Raw genomic sequence first — 12,293 nt, forward strand, 5'->3', positions numbered from 1 at the left:
AATCACCACCCACTTGGGTACCAGAAACAACACAGAGGACCTCCGCACGCCACACCTTCCTACTGCTTATCTATGAGGTAAGTAGTGTAGGGAAACCCAACAAACTACTGCTTGTGCAGGAAGGGCCACGATGTGCTGTAAAACTACTCATCATAGTGTTTATAGAAGTCGCCCTGTTACCATGACAAAACCATGTTAAGAAAAACAAGAGCTGCTTTTGTCTACAGTCACTGTTGGGTTTGGCTGAGTCTAGAACATTGTGGCCTAACTCAACTGCAATACCCCCCAGTAAAGAGATGTCTATCTGCACTATTTTCAAAGATGCATATTTTATGTTCCTGGCAGATTTATACTGGAATCATAGTGTCTGGCTCCGAGGATCATCATCCCTTAGAGACAAGGTCCCTCCCCAAACTATTTTAATAAACGTTCATACTTTCATTTTGTCTTTGTTGTTCATTCAGTTAGCCTGTCATCGATTGAACTGATGTTAAACATGTAGAGGTGGGTATTGGATACTGTCTGCTTAGTAGAGGCGAGGGGAATTATTTACTTGTGTTAAGTAGGTCATAATTTACATGTAGTAAATGTTATTCTAGTATTTGCAAGGTGGTAACTGTATAATTGATGCATGTACATAGCTCTGAAAGGAATGCTGTGAAGTTGTAGGACCTAACCAGGCCAGTGGAAGTCACAGTGCTACTGTGTCTTCTTTAAACATCTGCTTTTACATCTGATTGGTTCCTCAAAATAAATATTTCAACACTAAATGCACAGTGCTTTTACATCTGATTGGTTCCTCAAAATAAATATTTCAACACTAAATGCACAGTGCTTTTACATCTGATTGGTTCCTCAAAATAAATATTTCAACACTAAATGCACAGTGCGGAGGTACAGCCTGTCAGAATATGCTAAATGTCCCCCCGTCCCCCCCCACCCAATTTACCTTACTAACAAAGGAGCCAGTTTTTCAATTGTTTTTCCTAGGGAAAAGGAAGGTCCCGGTAATTTCTCACTTAATCACTTAACTCACCACCAGTGGTTGAAGGAAAACGCACCACAAAACACCTCCCACCCTGCCCCATAAAGCTCTGTTTTCATTTTGTGGTGATGAGATCTTTCCTTTGAAGACTGTAGGCTACACAGTATGTGACGAAAGGTGTGATTCGTATTGCATCTTCTAGATCAAACTTGTGCTCATCGTGACTACTGGCATATGCTTATGCTGCTGTTTCACTGACAGTCTTCAGAGTCTAGTCCCCTAGCAGCTGTAGACATGATCCCCAGAGAACGTCTCTATGTTGTGGGGTGGAGTTTGACTCAATTAAAGCTGCTACATCATGACTCCAACTCCAATTAATCAATTATGTATTGTATTCTGGCTGGCACAGGGAAGCAAGTAAGTCTTTAATACAGACCCACAGACTAGTAGCAGTGTAATTAGTACTAATGAGAAGACGTGATATTTGGCAGGTTGCTCTCAAGTAGCACGTCCAGTGACGGCTTGCGGCTCAATCTGAACATTCTCATTTGTAGTTCTATCAAAGTAGTGATGTTTGCAATTGCAGCTGAAGGAAACACATTTGAAATGCCATGGACTATGATGTTATACAAGGAGCGACGAGCTGCGGTATCTGGCACACACACTTTACAGCGAGGAAGCAGAGACATGGGTCATCTGTACACATTGTGTTTGGAGCACATCTCTTACTGACTAATGCAGCAATTTAGTCCCATTCAGACTCCTTGGGGGCATAAATGGAAATACTACAGAAAGAATAGCCAAGTTACAGTTTGTCTTTCTGATCAATTTACTACACCTACTTTTTGAAGTGTTAAGGGAAACCGTTGCATCTTGGGACGTGGGCATTGACTTCTCAGTTGAATTGTTTTTCATGGTCTATTTTAGCTTTGATGGAGCTGCTGGCACTCCAGTAGAATGAAGCAGAAGGGGCCTGATATCCAATCCTCCTTTTAGCCCAGAAAGGACCAACGAGGGGACCATGGAACATCTTAATTCATTCTCAGATCAATGAGGAAGAATGGAGACAGATTTCACCAGATGTGCTGCATTGACTAGGGGAGAAGTTTGATATTTTTTCCCAGTCCCCAAACGAGGCATCAATGTCATCTGCTTTTTGTTTTCATTTGTTTGTGACATTTACAGCTTGTATAATACAATCGAGGGAATCTTGAATCTCTCACACCTGGAAGGGATTTCTAGAACAATGTTTCTCACATAATTCATATCTTCCTGACTGTGGTCGGATAACTTTGTTTTGTGTGCAGCTTCCTCCTGGTGAGGACAATGATGTTAAGTCCAGAAATAAATTTGTCAGGCACATACAGTACACTGATGTATGCCTTGTTGTTGTGTGAGTGGACTTTCAAAGATTTTTTGGACTTCCCACTGAACAATGAGAGTCCTGTTGAATGCTGATTGGGTGTAATTGGTGGTTAGTGAGGCATGGTAATTAGTGTGATTACAGTAGTCAAGTCCCTGCAGAGATGTCCAAGTGCCCGACACATGTGTCTCTGCACTCTCCCCAGCTTTTTCAATTCAGTTCACTGTAAGAAACTTTTATTAAAAAAGTGTTACATCTGAGTCAAGAGGTAGAGTTGAATAAATAGTGCATATTCGGTAAGAAGTGGATTTTTATCTGGATTGTCCTTGTTTCTCCTGACAGGTTCTTACTGTCTTGCTTATATCCTACAGTGACATTTGGGCTCCTCTCCAGCTCAATCGCATGTCAATGTCCCAGAGCCACTCAGAATTGACTGAGAGCTGTCTATGCAGCATGTTCAGCTGCATGGTGGTGGCACACATTTCATTTCTGAGTAATAGGGTTGAGGAGATGATCCATTCCTGTACGACTGCCTGCCTGTGAACAGGATCCTAGGTCTGTTAGTATTACAACTCAGGAAGGCAGCTGTCCAACCTGCACTGTCACATATGTCTGATACTCTATGATGCAATTGGGCCAATTAGAGACGTCCTGTGGGAACACTTGGCGGTGCACACACTCCCACCCCCACCCGCTTTCTCACACATTTATTTGGATATCTCTTCTGAAGTGCTTCTGCTTCTGACAGTCTGTTTGACAGATTGAAGATATTCAGGCGTCTGCTGTTGAACAGACAGGGTATTTCTATGAAGATGTATATAACCTTTATAGCCTATAATAGAATAAAAAAATTGGCATAAACCTTTGTTTAGTTTGCCCTGTATGTATTGTATATACAGCCTGAGCCATATTGAAAGACCAACCTGCGTCATGGCATGAAAAACAGAAACAAACACTGTCACACTGACAGTCACAAGTGACAGTCCATACAGTGCAAGTCCCTTATGCAACACCTGTTGCAGTTATGTGTTTCTTGGTGGGGGACTCAGTTCCCCTGGGTCCTATTACCAAGTACCAATTGGGGACTCAGTAGATAGAAGACTTCTAATGTGTTTTCTGCATTCACTGGAGATGACTCACCGTTTAAAAGCAGTCTGCTCAGTCAACACAATCCAATGTCTCTTAGATCATCTTCATAAAATCTATTAAGTTGTTTACACTGTATTGTCTGGGCTCCCGAGTGGCGCAGCGGTCTAAGGCACTGCATCTCAGTGCTAGAGGCATCAACCGGCCGTGATTGGGAGCCCCAAAGGGCTGCGCACAATTGACCAAGCGTTGGCCGGGGTAGGCTGTCATTGTAAATAAGAATTTCTTCCTGACTTAACGTTCTCGACGTGGAGGCACATTGTTTTGTGGATATGTTGCGGTAATTGTTTGAAAAAGTGTCAGTGCGTCAGTGAAAATAGTTCGCCAAAAAGCAAGTGTGTAAACCGTTTCCCCCTGCATACTGGGAAACCTAGATGTACACCGCAGAGATCCCCCGACGCCTGTATTAAGGAGCGTGTTGTGTGTGGTGATACGCATGCGTTATCACACCCCGGGAGCCTGCAGAATGCAGCGCTTCGGAGGCGCGCGTCTGTGCCACAGTGCGCTCTCAGCAGCTGAAGCGCAGTGTTACAATGAGCTTCTCCATCCCACCGGCTAATACCCACCCACACTGCCGTCCTCCGATAAGCAGCATCAAAACCGCCCACCACCCTCACAACCACCGCCTGGCCCCAGGATGCCCGGGGGAAAGAGAGGGCTTGTGGCACCGCAGAATACTTTTTTGGAAAACATTGTCCGGCGCTCAAGTGGTAAGCAATGTACCTGTTCGTGGGTTTCCATAACAGACAGCTTTAAATAGTTTGGATGATTGTCTTCCTTTTTTTGTTCAAAATATAATTATAGTTTATTCATAGTCTAATCATAGTTTTTTATATGACTTGTCTTTATTGTTAAAATTATCTGGTAGTTTGTTTACAAAGTTTATTCGATGGCGTCATGCCAAGGCGGTTTGGTGTTCATCATGGTAGTGCATGGGCTGCTGAATTGGATATACTGCCAGTGATGTTGCACGGAAATTATATTTCATTAAGGTCAATATAAAATATATTTAATTTCAGATATTATGTATATTCTTTTAGTGATTATTTGTAAGTTAATTTGTAGGCTATATCAAAAATAGATAGCAATAGCTTAATTTGCAATCCATTTAGAAATCTTTAGACTACTCTCTTATATTTATTTGTCTGTTTGTAGTGTGTGTATATCACTTCTTGGCAAAGTGTTAGGCTATAGGCTTTATACATTTGCAGTAAAAAGAATCAGCATGCAGGATGCAGTAAAACATTTATGTCATTACTTAAAGGGGCAATCTGCAATTTCTACATACATTTTTGAATTTATAAATTAATGATATGTACCCATTGATTCTTGAAGAATATAACTTATAAATGCCGCATGAGCTTAGTTCAACTGTTGTACCCCATCAGAACCCAAAATATAAGCTTGTTTACTTCAATGTTTCTAAACAAATTATATGTAAACAAACATTTACAAAGTAAATGTAGCCTCAAAACATGGTTAAAACTATAATTATGAAATCATGGATGATCAGTCCTTGCATGCGTAGTTCCGTCTATAAATTGTTATTTCTCTCCAAGTTTCTGCATACAGAAATGTGATGATCCATATTGTGCTATCAACAACCTGAGAAATGAATCACTCTCTTGTCTATCAGCGAAAAGCCAGTAAAACTGCAGCAGCGGAGGCATAGAATCCCTAATGCAGAGGCTGGTGTGGACTTGGCAGCAGAGTTAAGGCATATGTGCTGTAAACTCTCCCTCTCTGATTAACTTATGGTTGTTGTTGTGGACATAGAACAAGCTATTGCGTGTAGTGTCATAATTATATGGACCACAAAAGAACGAGACATTTGATGGACACGTCATGACTGTGTTAGGCTTCATTGTGTGGGCTCACTCTCATCACGCATCGCCAATGGGTTGTGACAGACCATCTGAGTGTTTGCAGACATTTTACACCAAAGCCCTCCCCCTCACCACACACCTTTTTACTTCGACCTTTCCTCACAGAGACCAGCTTCCTCCTGGGGAACGCCCAGATCGTGGAGTGGCCTGTAGTCTACAGTAATGACGGATTCTGCAAGCTCTCTGGGTTCCATAGGGCTGAGGTTATGCAAAAGAGCAGCACTTGCAGGTAAGCATGGTTGTTGTATGGTAATATAGTAATCATTTTATTATGCCCCTTCGTATGTGTACTGTATCTGCTGTTATAGATGACCACTAAACCACTGTAGAATGCTTTGAAAAGTGCCTTTATTAAAGTGAAGTAAGTCTGTTTATCGCCTGAGCTGTCTGAACATCACATTGCAAGAGACTCACTGAATCTGGCGTTCCACTAGTACTGAATGAGTCCATGTACTGCCTGCTGCTTATAGAAAGAGTTTCAAATGGAGCAAATGACTGTTGCAAAGGGGAACCAGTCAGTCCGCCCAAGGTGAGGCCATCTTTAAAATACAACTCCAAAAGCTTCGCTTGAGGTTTTCCTGGCCTTCGACCAGGGCTAAGGGGCTAAAGCCGTCCTTAACATGTGATTCTATGGGAGTGGAGGAGCATTGGCCTTAAAGGGTAGGTAGCATAAATGTACCACATGTAACATCTGGATTTTCATTAGAATACGCATCAAAGGGCCTCCCGAGTGGCGCAGTGGTCTAAGGCACTGCTTCACAGTGCTACAGACCCGGTGTCATTCCCGGGCTGTGTCACAACCGGCTGTGATCGGGAGTCCCATAGGGCAGTGCACAATTGGCCCAGCATCATACGGGTTTGGTCATTTATTTGGCTCATCGCGCTCTAGCAACTCCTTGTGGCGGGCCGGGCGCCTGCAGGCTGACTATGGTTGTCAGTTGAAAAGTGTTTCCTCCGACACATTGGTCCGGCTGGCTTCCGGGTTAAGCGGCAGGTGTTAAGATGCGCGGTTTGGCGGGTCATGTTTCAGAGGACGCATGACTTGATCTTCACCTCCGAGCCTGTTAGGGAGTTGTAGCAATAAGACAAGATTGAAAAAGGGGGTAAAAGTTTTTATAATAATAAAAAAAAGAATTTGCATCAATTGCTACTTTTTTTTCCCCCTTCTAGTTTATTACATAAAACTGATCCAAATGATGAAGAATGACGAAATCAGGATGGAAAAAACATTTCTGTGGTGTGATGTAATATTGAGGTCCAGCCTATTCCCTATAATGTAAACTCCAACATAAATAACTTTGTTTGCACTCATGACTACTGACTACAGCCAACTTACAAGCAAATACAAGTCAGCTTGTAAAATTGCTAGCCAACTAGCCTGCTAACGTTATCCCTACCAGCCTGCTAACATTAGCCCTACTAGCCTTCTAACGTTATCCCTACCAGCCTGCTAACATTAGCCCTACTAGCCTTCTAACGTTATCCCTACCAGCCTGCTAACATTAGCCCTACTAGCTTTCTAATCTTATCCCTACCAGCCTGCTAACATTACATTAGCACTTCATGAGTCAGCCAGTTGCTATCAACACCTAGCTCACAGCTACATTAAAGTAAAACCAATGTTTTTGAAATACATAACCACAGCTAACCAGTTATCAGAGAATTGTAAGGGAGTGTGTACGCTTATTACTATTAGATGATTAATGGGGCTATAAATCAGCATGAAACTATAGAATAGTTACAATTATAACTACGATCAACTTATAGGCAATTAAGTTCTCAAAATGACAGGCAATGCATTCTTGGAGACAGTAGATAGCTTTACAAAACAAATATATCTTTGTTTGCAAGTGCATCAGTAGTGATGTACCCACGGTGACTATTAAAACCTTCCCCAACCAGAAACTGTGGATTGATGGCAGCCTTCGCGCAAAACTGAAAGCTCGAACCACTGCTTTTAAACATGGCAAGGCGACCGGAAACATGACCGAATACAAACGGTGTAGCTATTCCCTCCGCAAGGCAATCAAACAAGCTAAGCGTCAGTGTAGAGTCACAATTCAACGGCTCAGACACGAGACATGTGACAGGGTCTACAGTCAATCACGGTTTACAAAAAGAAAACCAGCCCCATCGCGGACACCGACGTCTTGCTCCCAGACAAACTTAACAACTTCTTTGCTCGCTTTGAGGACAATACAGTGCCACTGACACGGCCCGTTACCAAAACCTGCGGGCTCTCCTTCACTGCAGCCAATGTGAGTAAAACATTTAAACGTGTTAACCCTCGCAAGGCTGCCAGCCCAGACGGCATCCCTGGCCGCGTCCTCAAAGCATGCGCAAATCCAGCTGGCTGGTGTGTTTACGGACATATTCAATCAATCCCTATCCCAGTCTGCTGTTCCCACATGCTTCAAGAGGCCCGTCATTGTTCCTGTTCCCAAGAAAGATAAGGTAACTGAGCTAAACGACTATCGCCGTCATCATGAAGTGCTTTGAGAGACTAGTCAAGGATCATATCACCTCCACCCTACCTGACATCCTAGACCCACTCCAATTTGCTTACCGCCCCAATAGGTCCACAGACGACGCAATCACACTGCCCTAACCCATCTGGACAAGAGGAATACCCATGTAAGAATGCTGTTCATTGATTACAGCTCAGCATTTAACATCATAGTACCCTCCAAACTCGTCATTAAGCTCGAGACTCTGGGTCTCGACCCCGCCCTGTGCAACTGGGTCCTGGACTTTCTGGCGGGCTGCCCCCAGGTGGTGAGGGTAGGAAACAACATCTCTACCCCACTGATCCTCAACATTGGGGCTCCACAAGGGTGCGTTCTCAGCCCTCTTCTGTACTCCCTGTTCACCCACGACTGCGTGGCCATGCACGCATCCAACTCAATCATCAACTTTGCAGATGACACTACAGTGGTAGGCTTGATTACCATCAACAACAAGACGGCCTACAGGGAGGAAGTGAGGGCCCTCGGCGTGTGGTGTCAGGTTAATAATCTCACAGTCAACGTCAACAAAACAAAGAAAATGATCGTGGACTTCAGGAAACAGCAGAGGGCACCCCCCTCCTATCCACATCGACGGGACAGTAGTGGAAAAGGTGGAAAGTTTTAAGTTCCTCGGCGAACACATCACGAACAAACTGAAATGGTCCACTCCTGAGAAGCCTCAGGAGGCTGAAGAAATTCAGCTTGTCACCAAAAACTCTAACATACTTTTACAAATGCACAATCGAGAGAATCCTGTCGGGCTGTATCACCGCCTGGGACGGCAACTGCTCCGTCCACAACCGCAAGGCTCTCCATAGGGTAGTGAGGTCTGCACAACGCATCACCGGGGGAAAACTGCCTGCCCTCCAGGACACCTACACCACCCGATGTCACAGGAAGGCCAAATAGATCATCAAGGACAACAACCACCCGAGCCACAACCTGTTCATCCCGCTGTCATCCAGAAGGCGATGTCAGTACAGGTGCATCAATGCTGGGACCGAGAAACTAAAAAATTGCTTCTATCTCAAGGCCATCAGACTGTTAAACAGCCATCACTAACATTGAGTGGCTGCTGCCAACACACTGACTCAAATCTAGCCACTTTAATAACTAAAAGGTGGATGTAATAACTAAAAGGTGGATGTAATAAATGTATCACTACTCACTTTAAACAATGCCACATTATATTTGGCTCATCGCGCTCCTGCGACTCCTTGTGGCAGCCCGGGAGCCAGCAGGCTGACTTCGGTCCTCAGTGGAATGGTGTTTCCTCCGACACATTGGTGCAGCTGGCTTCCCGGTTAAGGCAGCGGGTGTTAAGAAGTGCGTCTTGGCGGGTCATGTTTTGGAGGACACATGACTTGACCTTCACCTGTCCCGAGCCAGTTGGGGAGTTGCAGCAATGAGACAAGATCTTAATCACAAAATTAATTACGTTGGATTATGTTGGAGAGGCTTCCATTGTGGGGTATGCATGGATGTCCGAGCTGTTTGCTAGAAGTTTAAACAGACAGCTCGGTGCATTCGGCATGTCAGTACTTCTTACAAAAACAAGTAGTGATGTTCTGTTAGACAGGTAACTCTTTATCCACAATATAGCAAGGGGATGTAAAGCCATAACACATACGTTTTTCCAGCAGCAGACTATGATTGATCATGTCAAAAGCCGCACTGAAGTCTAACAAAACAGCTCCCACAATCTTTTTATCATCAATTTCTCTCAGCCAATCAGTCATTTGTGTTTGTGCCGTGCATAATGAATGTCCTTCCCTATAAGCATGCTGAAATTCTGTTGTCAATTTGTTTACTGTGAAATAGCATTGTGTCTGGTCAAACACAATTTAAAAAACAAGTTTACTAAGGTTTGGGAACAGGCTGATTGGTCGGCTATTTGATTAACTTAGGCCAGGGCAATTGTTCACATACATAGCATCCCGGAAGGATTCGGACTTCTAAAAACCTGGTTTTGCTTTGCCATTATTGGGTATTGTGTGTAGATATATGAGGGGGAAAAAAACAATTGAATCGATTTTAGAATAAGGCTGTAACATAACAAAATGTGGAAAATTTCAAGGGGTCTGAATACTTTCCAAATGCACTGTATTGTTCACATAAATGGAGGGTACTTTGTACACTCTCATAACATCTTCCACTGCCTGTGTGAAGATTGTGATCGCACAGATATCAAACAGTATCCTTTTTGTGGATACATTTTTGGTAATAATAACTGTACCCACAGATCTCAACACATTTAACCATGTCATTTTTAGTCCGTTTACGCTGTTTGCTTGAGGAAATAAGAGAGGTTGAGGCAATTTTGTCGCAGTGTATTGTCCTTTAATGGAGAAGTCCCTTGGCTGAGTCATCATCATCGTAGCTCTTCATCAGAATCCTGCTCTGTCCATGTCTCCAGCAAAAGTTGGAGTGCCCTTTAGTTCAAACCTGCCACCCTTGTTGCTGATAGTAGAAGCTTTGATGAAGACTAGAGGCACAGATAGAACAGTGAGACAGATATTTCAGCAGATGTATAAATGTGAAGCATCCGCTTGGCATTTCCACTCACTACTAAATATGGTGGTGAGAAGAAGCCTAGTGGTCGGCAGTGGGAGAAGATGGAACGATATGGATTTCGGCTGACATTCTGCAAATGTTCTCATCGATGAAACATTTGATCTCAATACAGTTTTCTGTTCGCAAAAGTATAATCTGTTATGAACAGAGTGGACTACGTTTTGTAGAATTTTTACTCTTTGCCAAAGTTTCCAAAAATTGCTTGTCTAGAAGGAGTACAAGGGCGAATTTAGTTATTGCACACGCGCACTTCAGAGTAGGTGTTCCCTACGGAAATATGCAAATACATGCTAGAACGTGCCAATAGGATCTCGCTAGCTCGTGCTTGGCTCTGCCCCCCTCCTTGCTTGTTTTGCCCACTATGACCAATTTTTTCCTAATGGACACGACAAGCTGTGGTCTTTCTTGGGTTAGTTATAAACATCTTTGCTAGAGGTGTGAGATGAGCAAAAGATGAGAAGGCCGACTTCTGCTGTGAGCTTGCTGTGAGTGGCCCTCCATCTTCCTTTGTTCTCTGGCCAGTGAAGAGAGGGAATCCTTGTGTATTGTTATTGTGGTTGACATCTGGCCTGGATGTGTTAATTTGACGCTCCTCTATAGAACTGTATATGCAGTTAACGTTATCTTAGCCAGCAAACTAGCCAGCCAGTTAACATTATAAAAATGAAGACCAGCGAGCACAGGCAGTAACCCACAGAACATAACTAAAACAAAACCCGCCAACAGATAAAAAAAAATAAAAAAAAGGGAAGATAGAGTGGAGACTTACATATTGACGGCTGTGGCCCATCATGGCAAGGACTGTAGGCTGAGTTGGCTACAAAACAAAGAGAGAGCCAATGAGAGGGAGGCACTTCTGGTGTGATAAGTCTAGCTAGCTATTTTAGCCAGCTAACTAGTCTTGCCAGCTAGCATATCCCTGCAGAGGAAACTTCCATCAGATATGAAATGTCAAGATGTCCGACAAAAGCAGCGACTCTGAGCATAGCAGGAACTCTGTTTCCCTGGGCCTGACCATTTTGGAGAATCTGATGACGATGAGGTGGTGGCAGAGCAGGCAGCTGAGCCAGGGATCACTTTCCCATTTCGATTTGACCCTGAAGCATGGAAGCTTGCTGGTGCTGAACTTGTAGTGCGCGATGCGACGCCACGTGTAGGGAATGTTGATTGGTAATATGGCTTGCTAGTTTGCTACTGAGAATACATCCTATAATATCACTTATTTCCTAACTAAGTACTAGTGGGTGGTATAATGCAACATTCTGGCTTCCCCACAATCTACGTGGATGTCAATGTGCTGCGCACGGCCTATAATACCTACCGGCAGGACCACACCCAGGATGCTGACACCGAGTCCATACTCAAGTTAGCTAATCTATAAATAAAATCCTCAATCGAATGCAATCAAATAATGTTACACCACTCCCCCTACCAATAGTAATAAACTTTTTCCCTTAATTTTTAGAAAGTTCAGACACAGGCAGTTGATCAGCTGGAATTGGAGCTATCTGGGGCGGTACAACCTTGTGCCACTTCCAGCATGTGCAGTCAATGGGATAAGTAATAGGTTCACGAAATGAGGAGAACATGCCCTACACAGGCTTCAAGTGCCCCCCACTTGGGGCTCCCGAGTGGCGCAGCAGAAATCAGCTTAGGGCTAGATGCAGGTGTGTTGATGTCAGTGTGACATTAGAAGGCTGATGTTGGACTGAGGTGGTAATCAGGTTCCTAGAGAAAGAGACAGGGAGAAAGACAGAAAAAATTATTCCGAAGTTACTCAAACATTTAGACCTTGAATCAACTCCACATCAAGTGACTGATGCAAGCAGTAC

General features: G+C 43.7%; 1 protein-coding gene across 1 annotated transcript in view; it reads left to right on the top strand.

Moving 5' to 3' along the window:
• The first annotated feature begins 4,007 nt into the window (after positions 1 to 4,007).
• Positions 4,008 to 12,293, top strand: part of kcnh5b (potassium voltage-gated channel, subfamily H (eag-related), member 5b) — a 98,830-nt gene continuing 90,544 nt past the window's right edge. Inside the window, exons 1-2 of the mRNA XM_014190142.3 lie at positions 4,008 to 4,204; positions 5,486 to 5,609. Coding sequence (XP_014045617.1) covers positions 4,132 to 4,204; positions 5,486 to 5,609 — 197 coding nt within the window. The 5' untranslated portion in view covers positions 4,008 to 4,131. The remainder of the gene's footprint in view (positions 4,205 to 5,485; positions 5,610 to 12,293) is intronic.

The sequence above is a fragment of the Salmo salar genome, chromosome 01, assembly GCF_965601325.2.
Source record: "Salmo salar chromosome 01, fSalSal1, whole genome shotgun sequence".
Taxonomy (NCBI): domain Eukaryota; kingdom Metazoa; phylum Chordata; class Actinopteri; order Salmoniformes; family Salmonidae; genus Salmo; species Salmo salar.